The 20,054-nt window shown below is 34.8% G+C and overlaps 2 protein-coding genes across 3 annotated transcripts in view; one reads left to right on the forward strand and one right to left on the reverse strand.

The window, feature by feature from the left end:
- The window catches only part of TMEM164 (transmembrane protein 164), a 256,816-nt gene that overhangs the window by 233,990 nt on the left and 2,772 nt on the right, over positions 1-20,054 (forward strand). Inside the window, exons 7-8 of one of the 2 annotated variants that reach the window (XM_070603865.1) lie at positions 11,539-11,633; positions 14,267-14,827. In XM_070603865.1, the coding sequence (XP_070459966.1) occupies positions 11,539-11,633; positions 14,267-14,393 (222 nt within the window). In that variant the 3' untranslated portion in view covers positions 14,394-14,827. Of the gene's footprint in view, positions 1-11,538; positions 11,634-14,266; positions 14,828-20,054 lie in introns of those variants that run through there. The other variant, XM_070603868.1, reaches the window with a different exon arrangement.
- Positions 1-20,054, reverse strand: part of AMMECR1 (AMMECR nuclear protein 1) — a 107,520-nt gene that overhangs the window by 50,999 nt on the left and 36,467 nt on the right. The window contains exon 2 of the mRNA XM_008532590.2: positions 6,612-6,722. Within this exon, the coding sequence (XP_008530812.2) occupies positions 6,612-6,722 (111 nt within the window). The remainder of the gene's footprint in view (positions 1-6,611; positions 6,723-20,054) is intronic.

The raw sequence follows: 20,054 nt of genomic DNA on the forward strand, positions 1-20,054 counted from the left end.
GTTTTTCTTTTTTCCCATAGCAAGTTCATTTTCCCCTTCAAAATACATGTTAGTAATCTCTCAAAATACCCAATACCTTCTATGTGGTCACTGTGATAATAACAATTTATACATTTCCCTGCGATTTGGAATTTTTTTGTCCAGGTAGGATAAAAACACCAAAAAGTGGTATAACATGTTTTTCTTTTACTTAAAGTAAACAAGGGATGGACAAAATGAAATAATTTCATAAACTGCTTTAAATATATTTATGTTTTTATTACTGATGTAGGGTATCTGTGGTATCTGTTCACCAGTATCATTCCTCTGTCCCTTTGGCAAAAATCACTTTCGACCTAGGACTATAATTATTTTTTATAACTTCTTATCTCTTCTACTATTTTACAAACTCTTAAGGCAAAATTTAGATCAGATTTGCAGGATGAACTGTTTAAACATGATTAAAGGGGGAGATAGCAGCCTCCTAGAAGCAAAAGGGTAATGTTTTTAGACAGATGCAGGAATAGAGTCGATTTCTTGTAGTTTGTCCTCTCCTAATGAAACGCAAGAACCAAGAGCTCTGACACCACAAAAGCCCGTTTTCGGCTTCTCTCCCACCTTCACCTTTTTACAGATGGCCTTTTCTGCTTTTCTACCCAAAGGCATTGTGCCTGTGGCTCTTAATCAAAGCAGCACAGGGATTCCAACCGGAGACTCTGAAGATCTGAAAGATGTGATAAGGAATTAGAATCTGATATAGTCACTGCACTTAATTTCTGTGGCAGTAAGTGCTATATGAATTCAGATAACTCTCTATCACTCAGGAGCCATGACCCACACTGAGAACGGTTCTTGCGCTTTAGTTTCTCTTTCCACATTCTGCTGGCCATTTTTGGGCCACATCTCTGCACATTAGCACAACCACGGGCTAATGAAGGAGTGCATTAAACTTGGAGCTAAAATAAAGATTCCAGATCTCCACAGATTATATTTAGCTGTCCTAGCCTATGGATAATTCTGAGTAAGGGGCATATAACAATGTAGGTTCCAAACTATATCCTAAATTAAACGCTTATAAAATTTGACAAACACTTAATTTCCCATTTGGTAACTTATACACTGAAACTAACAAATTAAGTATAAGTTTTAGGACTCAGGCCATCCTGCCTTTTGTAAAAAAGCGACAAAATGTAGATCATAAACTAAGTTAATTAATTTTGCAGAGAGTTTTTGATATATCTAATTTATTTCTCCAAAAAGCATATTTTAGGCAGAAGTCTTGCCACACACACTTACTAAAAATACTCTGGCCTTAACATCTCCAGAATGAGCTTCCATGACAATAGTGTACAGTCAGAAGTGACTCATGTACAGCTTTTCTTTTCATAAGAAAAATCAGTCTGGGTGATGCTACCATGAGGACTAATACTCAACAAGGAGTGGGGGAGGGGTCTTGTTTAAACTAATTATTCACAATGAGCCAAGTCAAGTTACCTAAAATAATCAAGAATAGGAATGATCACAAAATAGTCCACCCTGAGGGGAAAAAATACAATAACACTGCTTACAACGGTTTTAAACTCACACTGCTTTAGAAAAATGCCAGATTACACCACCAAAATATAAAAGCAAATTTGCTTTACAATGAATCTACTCACTCAGAAGTACCTAATCTAGCCAGGACCTTTGAAAGTAATAAAGTAGGTCTGTTAGCTATTTCCAATATCTCAAAAATCCTAATAGTAAGTGAACACTTGTAACATGCAAACAATCTCTGTCTCATCCTCTCTCTCTCTCACACACACACACCCCCACCCCCCCCCCACACTCACACAAAACAAAACAATACACATCACTTTTTATGTGGTCTCCCTGTTCCCTAGAAAGGAACAAACCTCTATTGCTAATTTCTCAGAATTAAGCAGGGCAACAAAGTAGCATAGTTCAGAATCAATCTCCAGATACTGCCCACACATGCATAATTATTTCATTGCCAAGAGGTCTAAATACAACAAAGTAAACAAGAAGAAAAGACTGTCTTTTAAGTGTGATGATACACTACATTCCTGTTTTACGAAATAAGAACACATCTATTAATCACATATATTCTAGAAAAACTACTACCAACTTGAATTTACATAAAGAAATAGACTTACATTTTGCTGGACAATTTATTAGCCAAAATTTTAAGGAATCTTCTTTGATTAAGATGTTTGTGCTTACCTATATTTGTCATTATTGTTTTCTCTATAAAAGTATATAAAGTACTAAAAGAAAGAAAATAAATTTGTCTCTGCTTTCCAATACATAAAAGCCATAAATGCAAGTAGCTTGGTAAACACTAGAAATTATTCTTCTTCAATGGGGACAAAGAATGTTCCTACTTTGAAGTTTCGACCACAAATGAATACAGTAACTTGTGAAATTTAATTTGTCACCATGAATAAACTATCAATAATTCTGAGCTCTCCATCTTGCTTCTTATTTGCTATAGTCTTTCCTGCTTTTACCCAGAGTCTCCAAGGACGAGGAAAGAATAGTCTATTTAATAGTTCCATGTTGTAATTCTCACAGTTTTCCTGCTATCTGCACAGAAATTATACATTTTTACAATTGGAAGAAAATCCTCAGCCTATTTATAAGTTTTTATTTCAGTCTAAAATCAAAATTTCAATTAGGAGAACATATCACGTGACTGTGGCAAGTATTTTAATTTTAAAACAGAATGCTTATAAATAAAAACTTAATCCAGGATAGGCATTTAAAAAGTACCTGGTCATTTTTTAGATTTAGGTTTTAGAGATTAAGAGACCACAAACAAACTAGATCACTGCGTTCTATAAAACCATTAGTTTTTTAAAAAGAAAAAAGGGCACTCAAACAGATACTTGTACACCCATTTCACAGTGGCATTATTTGCAATAGTCAAAAGGTGGAAGTCACTCAAGTGTCCACAGATGGATGAGTGGATAAACAAAATGTGGTAGATACATACAATGGAATATTATTCAGCCTTAAAAGGGAAGGAAATTCTGACACATGCTACTCGTGGATGAACCTTGAAGACTTTATGCTAAGTGAAATAAGCCAGTCACAAAAAGATAAATACTGTATGATTCCACTTATCTGAGGTACCTAGAAGAGTCATAGTCACAGAGACAGAAAGTAGAATGATGGTTGCCAGAGACTGGGGAGGGAAGCATAGGGAGTTAGTGTTTAGTGAGTGCAGAGTTTCAGTTAGGGAAGTTGAAAAAGTTCCAAAGATGAATGGCGGGGATGGCTGAACATCAATGTGAATGAACTTAAGGCTAGAGAACTGTACATTTAAAATTGGTTACACTGGTAAATTGCATGTTATGTATATTTTACAATAAAAAAAGGATATATAGCTGAGTAACATTCTGAAAACTAAACAATAGTCTATCTAATCACAAACAAAGACAGTGAAGAACCAGATATTCTAATTTTTTTAAAAAGACACCTTGCCTGGTGAGTCTTTAATTTCACTGTTTATTTTTTATTTTACTTTCTCATTCCCCTTTATCCTCAACCCTCAAGTTAATTTGATTCCATTTGTAAATTTTGTGATTTATGGGTTTTTAAGATTGGAAGACCAGACTCCAAGAATCACCAATTGTTATGTTAAGGAAAACTGTATTCTTCTTGAAGTCTAGTCCATTATTTACATGTAGCCAAAGAATACAATTTCATATCACACAGTAGCATATTTTTGTAATAAGCGTTATTCTTTTCTACATTATTCCAAGCCAATTTTCTTCTGACTAGTCTATATAACCCTGAGCTATATACTTTTTATAATCTCATCTACAGATTTTCCAGAATTTAAAATAATGTTCCAAAATTTCAATCTTAACTCCTAACTAGGATTTTTCAAGAATTATTGATCCATGATTTGTACAATTTATAGTAACCTGCTTTCAAGTTCATTATTTTCATGACAAAGCTGCAAAACATAAATTCTCAGTAAAGCTTATTTTGTCTTATTCTAAATATAGCAGTTAAGAGCTTGGACTTTACAGTCAGATGGCCTGTGTTTGAATCCTGGTACTACTACTTACTAGATGTGTGAGTGGGTAAATTATTTAAATTCTGTAAATCTCAGTTTCCTCATTTTTAAAATGTGGATATTAATACCAAAGAGTTGTTGTGAGGCCCATGCATATAAAGCTCCTCTGCAGTGTCTCTCATGTACTAAGCTCTTCATAAGCTGTAGTTATTAATAACAACAACAACATATAGAAATGATAAGTGCCCTAGCAGACTGAAAGATATGATATTGCAACTTTTTACAGTTTTGACTCTAAAATGAACTGAGAAGAAAGAGCAACTGTATATTTTAAGACTTGTTTTCTTTTGTTCATTCTTTCCAAATAACTTCATTCTTACTATCATATTGAGCAAAACAAATTAAGCCAAACAAAAATGAGAAGACCATGTATGTATATATGTATATACATACACAAACATACACATCTCTCTAATGTGCTCTATACAATTTCAAGAAGTCGGATAGAAACATAAGAAAAAAGTTAAAAAGTAAATAGGAAGAGCCATAGACTGCAATGAGAGTAACCAGGTATACAAATGTAGGCAAATTTCCAAGTTCAACTATTTGAATGATTCATTGAGAATCACATTATTGTCAGAAAAACATACTGTAATTCTTCTGGTAATTATCCTAGGAGACAGATCCACAAGACCAGACAAGTTGGATATTTTCATCCCTTCTTATCAATGTAGGCAAAAGAATTTCATATTTTCTTTAAATAAAACCAAATTGCTACTAGTTACTACTACTAAGGATTTCTAAAGTATATAATATTTGAAACTGGGATTTCTGGCACAATTTCATTAGAAAGTACAAAGGGTGTCTATACTATCAACTCAGACTTCCCAACTCTAAAGAAAAATGGAAATTTTCTAACAGACTTGTGTTTCCGAAAATGTGTTCCTTGGAACCCGAATGGCATAAGACACCGGGGAGGGAGGATAAAAAGGCTTTTCTGCAGTCAAACAAGTTTAAGGCTGGGAAAATCTGCATTCTGTCTCTCTCATAGAGATTCACAACACCATTAACATAAAAGGTTCTGCAAAGTCCTACAGTGAGTGGAGCTATTTAAATTTGTTAAACACTGTTCTCAAAATTTCTGTGGCCACAGAATCCTTTCTTCAAGCATTACCAAGAAACAAGTGGTCCTCATAACAACGTATTTTAGAAAATGTATAATAAATTGCCTTTGATTAGCTGTTAAAAGAGTAATTTCATATGCACCTGTCCCAAAGAGGTAGTCGCTGGCAGAATTTGCTGAAGTCCCAAAATGAGCCCATGGTATTTCATGTTAGGAAAAAAAAATCTAATATGCCTACACTAGCATTTACATTATCTTTAGCAAGTTGAAGTTATTTCCAGAATATGTGTTTTGACCCCTTTACCTCATGTATGTTATTTAATGGAGTCCAAACACCCAATTTCTAATACCTGTGACAATCTAAGAATGAATATGACCCTCCAAGCCCTTGCTTTTCTTTCTGGGCTTCACTGTAAGCTAAGAAAACCCTGTAGCTGTGAGCTACACCTTCAAATATAAGAATACTAAACTTGGGTACCAGCATTTTATTAACTGATGCTATGAGCTGCATTTATGCAATTCTACAGTAAAATAATGAATGTTCCACAATGTTAATCCTGAAGAAAAGAAGTGATTATTACTTCATGCCCCTAACATCCCTATTAAATATATAGAACAAAATACTTTAATCACTACTTTATCTATTGGAGGTTAAACAACTTGCCCCAAGTACCAATAGTCAGCAGGGACCAATTTCTCGTTGGACAGACACTGTGCATATTAAACTATAGAAACTGTATTAGATAATCACCCTGAAATGTGAACAAAAACAGGAAATTCCTTTATTAACAGCTTATTATTTAAGGAATTTTCTTCTTTTGAAATAATTTTGGAAAACAATTTGCTAGGAATTTAAACGTGAACCAAAAAATCAGATGGCATGCTAGATAGCTTTTTTGATTCAGAAATTAAGAACAAAGCCTTAACAACTGTAATGAGGCATTCATTACTTTATCCTTGTGTTAGATGAAACAAAATAAGAAAGCTACAATTAATTCTGAGTAAAGTGTGAACGTGAATGATTATCACTTTCTTTGTAGGTTCTCCCTTCAATTTCAAAAGTACATAGAAGTGTAACAAAATGTGTAAGAAGAAATAGACATTAACAATTTTTAAAAAGCCTAACAGAGAAGTCTCAATGACTTATTATGGAGATAATACATTTTGGTAACTCATGGACATTTGGTCATTGATTTTCAAGTTATACAAAATAAGTTGGCCACTGAAAGAAAAAAAAAACCACTTCAAAATATCTATGGCAGAATACATGTAATCACAGTATTTCATATTATGATAATATGTATCAATAACATTTTACCAGAGATAAGGCAATTGGTTGAAGAGAAGAAAAAATCTGACATGAAAGGAGTCAAGAATGTTGACAATTTAGTAAAGAAAAAGGAGTTAAAGTATCAGGTTCAAGTTTCATAAGTTTTTTTTTTTTTTAATGTAGAAGCAGAGGTAACAAAAATTGGTCTTCACCTGGTAAGTGTGTACTCCCTGAGTCCTGAATGCAAATTCATGGCAGAAAAAGTACCTATGCATCCACGCAATCTTTTGTCTCGACCAATCTTCCATGTTACAAACAGTGGGCTGTTGGAAGATAAAAATAGGGTAAATCAATCAGTTCAACTCAAGCAAGTATTTATTGAGTATTTACTATATGCAAAGTTAGGTGCCTGAGCTATAAAGACCAAATGACAGGCTCTCAAGTGGCTGAGTCTAGCCCAATAGGACTGTATTTAGCAAGAGCTATAGCTACATTGTATTGAGTGTATCCTATATGTTAGGAAGCACAATAAATGTTTAAAACAAATTATCCGTGTTGATCCTCATTAACAACTCTAGGAGGTTGATACTAACATTCTGTTTTACAGATCAGGCAGTCCCACAGTTAACACATAATGAAGTAGGAACTCAAATCTGGGCAATCTTGACTACAGAGCCTTAACCATCATGGCTGACTGCCTGATTCCTCATTTAAACCTCAAGTTACTGATTGATTGGTAAGTTTAGCTTAGAAAATCAGCAGGAAAAATCAACCATTTCAATAAATACTTACTGAACATATCAGGGCAAAGTACTGTGAAAGGTGTTACAAGAGATACAAAGTTGCCTAAAACATAGTTGTTGCTCTCTAGGAGCCAGAACAGGAGGCAGGCATGTTCAAAGCTAACACAAGAAAAAAGGAAGTAAGTGCTATAAACCACATTCAAAATGCCATAAATAAAGCTACTGGGATAGAAGAAAATTCATTGAGTTTGGTCTTCTTCAGTTTGGCATAGAAAAATGAGTAGGGTTCAGAGAGGTGAAGGGCAACAGCAAATATTAACAAAGCAATACTCTGAAACCAGAAAATTTATTTTAATTATTAGATAAAATTGTTGCTAATAAATATAATCTCTCAAGCATCAAATATCAAAGTATCAATTATAATAAAATGGCATCAAGAAGGTAATGTAGTTTTAAATGAAGTTTAATGCAGTAGATGTTTGGGTTCTATAGCAAACCACTGACAGCCTCGATTAATGGTTAAGTCTAAAAACAATTATTTTCTAAATAGAAGCAATTTATATGTCAGTTTTTATTAAATAAATTAATTTACTCATTTTAGGACACTATGTAAAAAGATTACTACCCCACAGTTAGGGATAGTTTGTGTTAACATAAACATTCACAGTATTATTGGTATAATACATTTCTGCTCTCTAAAAATTTAAATTTTAGGGGGACGTATCATATTTCACATATTTCTTGTAGAATGCTGTTGAGCTAGAGAACACATTCTTTATAAAGTACTCTCTAGTCAGTCATCAGCAATTGGGTGAAAAGACATCCTGTTCAAGTACTTCAATCACCCACCTCAAACATTTAAATTATGCTGAGTCTGACAGGCAGCCACAATGGCAGACAGGTTCCCAAATAACTAACATATACAAACCAGGGAGGAGCAGTACTAAGAAATACCTTCTTCCAAGAGGCAAATGCCCAGAGACATTGAAGAAGATGACTAAAGTATAAGGCCAAGTTATTGCTGACGTTAGTATTTACGTGCTGGATGACCTACGCTAAAGGTACTAAAATAAAAAGCAAAATTCCAGGTTTTCTGCTTTCTACATCATATGTACTAAACATCTTCTAACTCGAGACAAGATTCTAATGCTCCACTTGAAAATTTTCTCTAATTGCTCTTGACTAGTAGTTGATTAGGAAGACAAGAATTAGATGGGATTATTTTCTCACCAATTCTTCTTTTACTCATACAAATACTAAAAGTCACATATTATCTTTAAAAGCGAATTTCACCTCTTCATTTTTCCCTTTCTGACGTGGTAGAGTCAACATCAGCAAGCATTATATGGACAGTAAGACATCAATCCTCTCCCATAACAACGGCTATATAAAATATCTCTACGTAAGACAAGCCCCTTGACAGATTCAAAACATAGTGAATCATACTGTAATATAATAACATGTCTTTAAAATACCATGATGGCTTCTCAATAACACAGTAAGTTTTATATTCTCTTCCTCAGTGACTTGAGTGAGATACCTAAAAGTGTGAGTGAATTCATTTCCTATCAAAAACACTAGAAATGAAAGGCATTTAAAAGTACTTTACCTTCAGTTCTCTCATTTATCCCTCTAAAATATATATGCATATCATTCTTACTATAATCCTATCTACTCAAACATTCAAAATTTGTAGGGTAAATAGAAAAAGAATACCAATTAAACACTATATTATGAAATATGTTGGAGGGCATTCAAACACATAGTGGAGGAAAATTCTATATAGTTTCTTATTATGCCATACTATCACTGATGATGGGGATGATTACTTCAGGGGGTAAGGTGCTAGAAGATAAGCTGCCTTTTACCAAGCAGGCTGGGAGAGAAGGCACTCTATAATAAGCAAGGGCATGGAGATGTAAAAGTGCACACCAGTTTTAGGGAACAGGAAGGAGTCTGACAGTCTTCATAACTTGCTATGGTCTCTTCCAGACTTAACATTTTATGAATTTTAGGCACTGTTGAATATGTGTTCTCAAGAACCCTCATAAGAGGCAGAGCAGATGCAGAATCTTCTGCACTTTCCCTGTTCCTTACCTGCCCCGGGTAACATCCACTTTGGGGGTTGGTATTGCGGGGAAGTATCTGTGTCAAAGATGGGAGGGATTGCTACTTGACAACCCCACTGTGTTTAGGACAGATGCCTGAAGATGGAAGAAATCAGACTTTTAGTAGACAGAATAAAACTATTCCTTCAAAATCTGGGACTCTAATTTCTCATTTACAAATGTTCATCCAATGTCTGTTATAAGGAACACATACATGGAACTTAAAAAAATACCCAAATAACTAAAAGCAACATTTCATGAGGAAAAGAACTGGGGAAGTTAAGCATTTTAAAGTAGACTAAAACAGAATAAACATCACTGAGTACAAGAGATTGTATCTCGTGTCTGATAATTACTTTGCACAGGGCAATGACTATTGGAACATTCAATACATATTATCTAAAAATAGCGACAATTTTTTTTTCTTTTCCCAACACACAGAGGGAAGAAATAGGCAATTTCATTCTTAAATGTGTTATTAAAACATGTATGAGTTCCCAAAAGGACATAAGACATCAGCAAATTCAGAGACAGGTCAAAGCAGAAAAAGGGATTTGAGCCTGTTGAGAGGAGGTGCTCAATGACAAGAAAATAAGGAAAACAGTTCACAGTAAGACAAAGATTGAACATTTTTGGAAAATACTTTTACCATACAGTTTAAGGCCACCTACATACATTGAAAACAACTCTACAAACTAGAAAGGGGCTCAAAACGAAATTAAATATTAATGGAAATGTTTATCTGAGGGTAACCAGACATAGGTTTTTAAGGAATTTTCCTCCTTCTGAACATTTTGTACCACTATGTTCTGAGAAACCTTTGGAAGAAAGTTAACTCTCTCCACTTTTCCAAGCCTGTAGACAGGAACAGGAAGTAATCACCTAATCTAGGTGAATCCTCCCAGCCAACTGGCAGCCAATACCATCAAGTCAATAGTAGTTCTCAGGGAAATGTAGTTGCATGTAATCAGCAAAAGTACAGAAAAGCAGTGTAAATCTGAAGAGGAGACTCCCCATCCCAAGTTGTCTAAGCTTCTCTTTTAAGACTATCCTACTGATGCAGACCAGATTAGAAATATGTTTGTGGGAGGGGGTACAACGATGAAAAATGTATATTTACTTAACAATACTTTACCATAAATCCTATCTCCCCTGTCATACCAAGGCAAAAACAGTGGTTAAAGAAAAGCCTCAGACATTTGCAAGTCCCCATTTAGGCAATTTGCTCTTCTTTAGAATGAAATTCTTTAGAATGAGATTTTTAGGTGGTAACGTTAACAATATAATATCAGTCCCCATCAATATAATACTAATTACTATAAGAGTAATTCCACAAGCTTATTTACACTGTAGGTAGATACAGGAAAAGAGAGTAAGCCCTCTGGCTTGGTTCTTTTCTTCTGCCATCAAATAATGATGGCTTCTTAACTGTACTCAGGTTCCTCAGCAAATTGACTCAAACATCCAACTGTATTACTCATAACATCCAACTCAATACCATAATTCCCAGGATCTAGAAGCTCAGAGAAAAACAGAAATGGTGGAGTCTTCCTTCCACCACTAAGTTAAAATCTTTCATGTCCTATTTCTACACAAAGAAGCTATATATCTCATTCTCAAATTATATAAACTGAAGATTCAATTTGTGAAAATGTACTCAATATGGTTAAATCCTGTATTAGTCTGCTTGAGCTGCCATAACAAAATACCACAGAATAGGCAGCTTAAACAATAGAAATTTATTTTCTCACAGTTCTGGAGGCTGGAAAGATCAAGGTTCCAGTAGGGTTCTGTTTCTAGCGAGAGCTCTCTTCCTGGCTTGTAGATGCCTGCTTTATCCTCACATGGCCTTTCCTCTAAGCTTTCAGAATGAGAGAGAGACAGCGAGTGTGCAAAAGAGCTCTCTAGTATCTCTTCTTATAAAGACACTAATCCTATTGGATCAGGGCTCCATCCTTGTGACCTTATTTAACCTTTTATCTCGTTACAGGTCCTACCTCCAAATACAGTCATATTGGAGGTTGGGGGGGGGGGTCAACATATGAATTTTGTGGGAGCACAAATTCCCAAAAAAAGACTTTACCACATAGTTCAAAGTTTATATAATAAGGTATCTAAGGTTATTAGCAGAAAGAGATTTTAAGAGATTACCTATTTCCTCTTCATTCTACAGGTGAAAAACCAAAAGTGATCCAGACAGACTAAGTGCAGAGTCACCAAACTGGTTATTGTTAGAACCTAACTAGTCCTCCATATTTTCTTACTACCAATTTAATTTTTTCCCCCAGTATAGGAAAAAGAAAATTGTGAGTAACAAAGTGAGATGTCTTCTAAAATACCAGAGAATAAGAAAATCCCAAGAATACTACACAGTACCACACAGGTGAGCATAAGCACAAATCTCCTTCTCCTCCTCTTCCTCCGCCTCCTCCTCTTCCTCCTCCAAGGAGGGGAGAGAATTAGCTGAGAAGATACCAGAACAAACTGGAAATGCTGGATCAGCCTAGAAACACTAGACCAAATTTACAAGCTTCTATACTACTCCCATTTAGAATCCCATAGCAAAACCTACCAGTTTATCTTTGACGGCTTCCCAACACCCTTTTTTAAAAAAATTATTTTATTGAGGTCATATTGGTTTACAACACTGTGTAATTTCAGGTGTACATTATTATGTATCAGTTTCTGTATAGACTGCATCGTGTTCACCACCAATAGTCTAGTTTTTATCTGTCACCATAAATATGTGCCCCTTTACCCCTTTCCCCTCTGGTAACCATCAATCTGTTCTCTTTATCTATGTGTTTGTTTCTCTCCCACATATGAGTGAAATCATACAGTATCTGTCTTTCTCTGTCCGACTTATTTTGCTTAGCCTAATACTTCAAGCTCCACCCACATTGTCTCAAATGGCATGACTTTGTCTTTTTTATGGCTGAGTAGTAGTTCATTTGTGTGTGTGTGTGTGTGTGTGTGTATGTACACCACATCTTCTTTATCCACTCATCCAACACACTTTCTGATTCCCTCTCAACCTTCTTGCTTCATTTTTCCTGTTGTATAGCCAGTCTTCATCAAACTCAGGTGTTCTATCTAATATCTACTAATTTCCACCATATCAAAATTTCCATTTACCATTGGTTAACAATTATTTAGCTAAGTATTGATCTGAAAGTTTAAGTAATTCATATTACATAATGAGGCTTTTTAATGAATGAATCATTAATGAATGAATGAGGCTTCCAGATAATTTGAAATTCAAATTGATAGGAAGCCCTGAAAGGAGAGGAATAGGAGGGGGTAAATAGAATGGGGGGTGGGGAGAAGGTAAGGTTTTCAATGCATTTCTCATCCACACCAATCCTTTACTGCAGATAAGGAAAACACATTAAATCACCATTATAGCCTTATACCACACTCCTCTCTCCAACCTCTGTAAGAAGCCTGCATCCCATGGGGCTCAGGAAAATAAAGAGACGCTGCTTAAACAGACAGCAAGGGTTAGTATAGAAGACCACAAATGTCTGAAAGTGGGAATCAGGAATTACCAATCTTTCAGTACTCTGCCTGGTGTTCCTAGAAATTTTATCCTAGCAGGATAAAATTCTTCTTTCTCCCATTTTTATAATGTTAATTTAACTGGCAAATGCTAGAGGAAGAGAGGCAGTCTAAAATCTTACAGATGATTGGGAAGGTTAAAAGTGTGTGTCTTGTAAATCAAGGGTAATCACCACTGACATACAACCAGCCAAATCACAAGCATACTTTAAAGGATTAGCTTGATTCTGCCAGTTTTTGAACTGAAAGGACTATTTCTTCCTTTTAGCAAGACCAAATCAACAATTTTCAGTAAACCTTTTAAAAACTTCAGTCTCAGATTTGATACAGTGTGATAGTCTGTTACTATTTTGTTTTTTAGAGCTTCAAATTAGATGAGGAAGACTATCTGCATTGGGAAAAAGATTCTATATTTGCACATATTTTCTTAGTTTATACTGCAGTGGGTCTTAAATTTAATATCTGGTAGCATTTTAAGGATGAAATACTTATGTGTTTTCTTCTGGTAACAGAAACAAACCACAAATCTTTATTATCTGAAAATCTAACTCATAAAATAAATTTTAAATGACAAATTGCTATAGATTTCCAAAATGAAATTTCTATTTGGAATTCCTATTCTAAAACCATTTGTTCAAAGAGCTTTAAGGTTTGAGACTCGGTCTTTACTATGAAAAGAATTACTTTAATATAAAACAGGCCAGGAAAAAAAGGGTGACCTTCTCCTGAAGTGTTAAGATTTCTAAACTCAATATAAGCAAAACTAAGAGAACTAGGAGAAGTAGATCAGGGATTTTAGAATGAATATTGATTGATAGTCAACCCATTTTTTATGCCATTAAAAATTTTTATGGAACTGTATTTCAGTACTTCCATTTGACTATTTGTATGCTGGACAGTCAGGGAATCAACTACGGGATTTTTTGTTTGTTTTGTTTTGGGTTTTGTACCTATATCTTACCTTCCCAGCTAATGACCTGTCTTCTACCACCTTGTCTTATCCTCAGAACCCATTAAATCACCAAAAATAGAGTAGTTAGGAAATAAATATGCTGATTGATTTAAACCCTAATATACAAAAAAGGCTGGAAAGTTATCCAGCTTCTGCATTCTAGATTTTTATCGTTTCCCATTCCAAGGAGATCTGATGTAACATGCCACCTTAATAAGTAAGAGCGGCAATAAAACTGTGATATACTTCTTTTTCACGTGTTTTGTGGGTTTAGAAAGGTAACAGTTTTGATTTGAAGGTGCTTGTATTGGATTACTTGATCCTTTGGGAGAAAGGAGCTGGATAGACTCAGCTTTGTAGCACGAATTCGGCAAGCCCTTCTCATTTTAAGGGGAAGAAGAAAGGCAGGATCTAGAGACAAAGTACTCAACTGAGACCATATTTTGTATCAGGGCTGCTTATGTTGGCTTTGCCTTTTTTCCTCCCCCTCCTCTTTTACCTTTCAGAACAACAGTTCAACCTCTCAAGAACCTCTACTATGAAATACCCAAGAGGTGGAGGGGTTTGTTGCATGGAATTGACATCTTCACCTCCAAAGTGCTTCTTTTAAAAATCGACTTTATTAAAGTATAACTTATATACAATAAAAGCACCCATTTTAAGTGTAAAAGCCAAAAAATTTTGACAAATGTATACATACATGTAACCTAAACCACAATCAAGGTACAGAACATTTCCATCACCCCAAAGAGTTCCCTCGTGCCTCTTTGCAATCAATCTCCTCCCTACACTCCCAGACCCTAGCAAACACTAGCCTACTTTCGGCCACTACAGTTTTGCCTTCTAGAATTTCATGGAAATGGAATCATCCAATATGTCGTCTTTTGTGTCTAGCTTCTTTCACTTAGAATAATGCTTTTAATATTCATTCATGCTGTTTGGTCTTTTTTCTTGTTGAGTACTATTCTATTGAATAGATATCCCACAATTTGTTTATCTACTCACCCACCGATAAACATTTGGGTTGCTTCCCATTTGGGGCTATTATAAATAAAGCTGCTACGATAATATTTGCATTTAAGTTTTTGTGTGAACATAAGTTTTCATTCCTTTTAGGTAACTACCTACAAAGAGAATTGCTGAGCTATGAGTAGGTGTATGTTTAACTTTATAAGAAATTGCCAAACTATTTTCCAATTGGCTGTACCAATTTCCAGAGGCTGTACTAACTACATTCCTACCAGCATTGTATGAGCATGCCAGCTGCTCCAAATCCTAACCAACATCTGGTATTGTCTTTCTTTTTAATTCAAGTTAATGGATAGGGGTATCTTATTGAAGTTTCAATTTGCAGCACTCTGATAACTAAGAATATTGAGCAACTCTTCAAGTGCTTAATATTCATTCACATATCTTCTTTCGGGAAGTACTTGTTCAACTTGTTTATTCATTTTTAAATTGGATCGTTTCTTTTTATTGAGTTGTAGGCTTTTAAAAAATATATTCTGGATACCAATCTTTATTACATATATGCATTGCAAATATTTTCCTAGTCTGTCATTTGTCTTTTTATTTTCTCTATGGTATCTTTTGAAAAGTACACATTTTTTATTTTGATGAAGTTTAATTTTATGAATTTTCCTTTTCTGGTTCATGTTTTTGTGTCCAATAGAAGGTCCAAAGGTCTTTATCCAAAGGAGATCATGAAGATTTTCTCCTCTTGTCTTCCAGAAGATTTATAATTTTAGCTTTACATTTAGGTTTATGATCGATTATGAATTACTTTTCGTATATACTACGAGGTAAAGGTTGAGGTTCATGTTTTTTGGTTAATATTTGGTGATGGGTTTTTGTGTGTATGTACTTGAGGAATATTGGTCTGTGGATTTCTTGTAATATCTTTGTCAGTTTTTGGTATCACAGTGAAGTCAGCCTCAGAATGATTTGAGAAGAATTCTATCCTCCTCCATTTTCTACAAGTTTGGTTTATTTGTTCCTTAAGTATTTGACAGAATTCACTGTTGAAGTCATTGGAGTTTATATTTTAATTATGGGATGACTTTAAACTACAAATTTAATTTCTTTAATAAATATAAGGCTATTTAGATTTTCTAGTTCTTTTTGAGTCAGTTTTGGTAATTTGTTTCTTTCAGGGAATTCTATTTCATCTAAGTTGTAGAATTTATTAGCATAAAGTTATTCACAACATTCCCTTTTTTCCTTTTCATCTCTGTAGGATCTGTAATGATGCCCACTCTTTCCTTCATGATATTGATAATTTGTGTTAATTTGTATCTTTTCTCTCTTTTTTATCTTCATTAGTATAGCTATAGGTTTAAAATTTTATTGATCTTTTCAAAGAGCTGGCTATTGGTTTCATTGATTTTTCTCTATTGCTAATTTTCTATTTTACTGATTTCTACTCTTCTAATATTTGATTCCTGTTACTTACTTGAAGCTGAATTTGTCCTTCATTTTCTTGCTTCTTAAGGTGGAATCTCTGATTGTTGATTTTAGATTTTCCATATTTCACAGCTATAAATTTCCCTCTAAGCACTGTGTTAGTTGCATCCCACAAATTCTAATGTTGTGTTTTACATTTAGTTCAAAATATTTTCTAATTTCCCCTATAATTTCTTCTTTGACTCATGATTTATTTAGAGATATACTGTGTACTTTCCTAATATTTGTGAATTTTCCAGATTTTGTTATTGATTTCTTATTTAATTCCATTTTGGTCAGAGAACATACTTGGTATTATTTCAATTCTTCTGAATGTATTCAGGCTTGGTTTCTGGCCCAGAATGTGGTCTATCTTAGCCAACGTACCATGTGAATTTGAAAAGAAAATGTATTCTGGTACAGTCAGGTCCAGTGTTTTATAAATGTCAATTAGCTACAGTTAGTTGGTAGTGTTGGTTAGGTTTTCTAACTCCTCACTCATTTTTCCTGTCTACTTGTTCTATCAGTTATAGAGTTAAGAGTGTTGAAATATCCAACTCTAATTGTGGTTTTGTCTATTTATCCTTTCAGTTGTATCTGATTTTTCTTCAAGTATTTTGAGGCTCTGTTAGGAGTAGACACCTTTTAAGATTGTTGTCTTCTTGATGAATTGACCACTTTATCATTAAGAAATGTCCTCCTTTATCTCTGGTAATTCTGCTTGTCCTGAAGTCTAATCTGTCTCATATTAATAGTCACTCCAGCTTTCTTATGACTAGTGTTTGCATGATGTATCTTTTTTCCATATTTTTATTTTTAACCTATCTGTATCTTTATTCTTAAAGTGGGTTTCTTATAGACAGTACATATTTGGGTCTTGCGTTTTTATGCAGCCTTTTTTTTTTTTTTGATTGGCCCTGGGCTAACATCTGCTGCCAATCCTCCTGCTTTTCCTGAGGAAGATTGGCCTTGAGGTAACACCAGTGCCAATCTTCCTCTGTTTGATATGTGGGATCCTTGCCACAGCATGGCTTGATAAGCAGTGCTAGGTCCTCATCCAGGATCTGAACCGGTGAACCTTGGGCTGCTGAAGCAGAGCACATGAACTTAACTGCTACGCCACCAGCCCAGTCCCTTTATGCAACTTTTTAATTGGAATATCTAGACTACTTACATTTAATGTAACTTTGATATGATTATGTTCAGGTCTACCATCTTTATACCCGATATTTGTTTTCTGTATTTCCCACCTGTTCTCTGCTCATCTTTGTCTGTCTTCTTTTGGATTAAGTGAATATATTTTAGTATTCCTTTTTATCACCATTATTAGGTTATTAGTTGTGCCTTTTTTGGTGGTTTTTCCAGTTTGTATATGATGCATCTTTAACTTACTGAAATCTACCTTCAAGTGATATTACATCACTATACATACAAGATAAGGACCTTAGCAGGATACTTCCATTTCACTCCTTCCATCCCTCGGGGCTATTGTCATACCTTTTACATCTACATACCTTATAAATTCCATGATAGATTAATTTTGCTTTAAACAATGACTTAACTTTTAAAGAAATTTTAAAATGAGGAGAAAGTCTTTTCTATTTACCCTACACTTACTGCACTTATCTGGCACCCTTCATTACTTTGTAGACATCCAAGTTTCTATCTGGTACCATTTTCCCTCAGCCTGAAGAATGTCCTTTAGTATTTCTTATAGTTCAGGTCTGCTGGTGACAATTCTTTCAGTTTTTGTTTGAGAAAAATATATTTCATATTCATTTATTTTTGTTTGAATATTTTAAAGATATTTTCCATTGAAGATAGGATTTGAGGTTGACAATACTTTTTTCTTTCAGTACTTTAAAGATGTCATTGCATTGTCTTCTTGTTTGCATTGTTTCTGAAGAGACTTATATGATTTCTTGTCTTTGTTCTTCTGTATGTAATGTGTCTTCTTTTCCTCTAGCTTCTTTTCAAATCCTCCTTCTACCACTGGTTTTCAGCAATTTGATTATGATAGCCTTAGTGTGGTTTTCTTTGTGGTTATCCCACTTAGGGTTTGCTGAGCTTCTTGAATCTATTGGTTTACAGTTTTCATCATAATTAGAAATTTTTAGCCATTATTTCTTCAACTATTTTTTTCTGCTTATTCTTCTCTCTGCTTTCCTTCTGGGGCTTCAATTACATGTATGTTAGTCGGCTTGGTATTGCCCCCACAGTTCACTAAGGTGCTCTTTCTTTTGTTCAGCTTTTTCCATTCTCTGTTTCACATTGGATAATTTCTATTATGTCTTCAAATTCATTGATCTTTTCTTCTAATCTGCTATTAATCTCATCCAGTGAATTTTTCATTTCATATACTATACTTGTTAGCTCCAGAAGTTCTGTTTGGTTCTTTATATGTCTTCAATTTCTTTCCTCATTATATTGATGTTTTTCTTTCAATTGTTCAACATAGTTTCATAACTGCTTTAAAGTCCTTGTCTGCTAATTCTATAACCATCATTTTGGGTTCCGTTTCTAATGACTGACTTCCTCCTGATCATGGGTCACATTTTAGTGCTTCTTGGAATGTCTAGTAATGTTTTGGATGTTAGATATTATAATCATTATATTCTTGAGCATTTTGATTTTACTGTCTTCCTTCAAAGAGTGTTAAAGTCTGTTTTGTCATGCATCTAAAATTTTGGTAGATAAATTATTTTTCAAGGCTTGGTTTTAAGTTTTGTTAGTTTGGGTTCAGAGTACCCTTTACTGTAGGGCTACATTAGCCCTACTACTAAGGTGTGATCTTCTGGGGTCTCTACTGAATGACCTGGGTGTGCAACAAGGTCTCTCAACTCTTGCTGTAGGAACTCAAATGTCTCCAATTCCTGTATGAGCTCTGGTAAATTTTCAGCTTACCCCTCCTGAGGAATTGTTTTTCCCCAGCCCCATGGTGTTTCTCTCAACACATGCATAGATTCACATTCAGCCACAGATAAAGGGGACATTTATGCAGATTTCTAGAGCTCTTTCTCTGAGTAGCTGACCCCCCCCCCCCCCCGCGCCCCCTGCCCCTCACTCCAGTACTCTGCACTACAAATTCCTTTCTCCTAGGCCTCCCTGAGTTCCCATCTCTGTCTCATCAATTCAACAAAACTTCAGGCTCTGCTTGGGTTCCCTCTCACAATGCTATGGTCCAGAAACTGACTGTACACAAAAAGCCAGGGTGACTATAGGGCTCACTTTGTTCCCTTTTCCTCAGTGACCACAGTTATGTGCTACCTGTTGCCTGTTGTGTGAAAACAGTTGTTCCACATATTTTGTCCAGTTCCTAGTTGTTTGCAGGATATGTGAGGCAAAAGGGAACAAGTCTTATATGAGTTACTCCGTCATGGACCAAAGTGGAAGTCCCAAAGCATTTTAACACTGAATCACTTGAAGAGTCAAACTCTGTGGTAGGTTTCACATATTAAATGTGGAAAAAGCCTACCACAAATAGTAGAAGACTACAGCAAGCAGAAAAATGGTTCAGGAAGCAGAAAGCAAAAGGGACAGATCTCTTCAGCTTTGACAGGTGGTGAGCCCTTAGAAGACTATAAAGTGACTCAACCAATTTCAGGGGTAACACACTGCTCAGAACAAAAGGTTAGAGATGTCACTCTTAAAAAATATCAAATCAAGAGCTCTAAAATCCAAAGTAATGAAATACAAAAATCAAAGCAGTCAGGTAAAAACTGAACTTGACAAAAGTGTCAGTTACCAGTCACACTGATATTTCCTTCTTTAAGCCCATGCCAAAAATAGCTCTCTCCTCTTATTCTCCTTCCAGACTTAAAAAATAAAAAGTAAATGCAATCTGAACAATCT

This window comes from Equus przewalskii, chromosome X (genome assembly GCF_037783145.1).
Source record: "Equus przewalskii isolate Varuska chromosome X, EquPr2, whole genome shotgun sequence".
Lineage (NCBI taxonomy): Eukaryota > Metazoa > Chordata > Mammalia > Perissodactyla > Equidae > Equus > Equus przewalskii.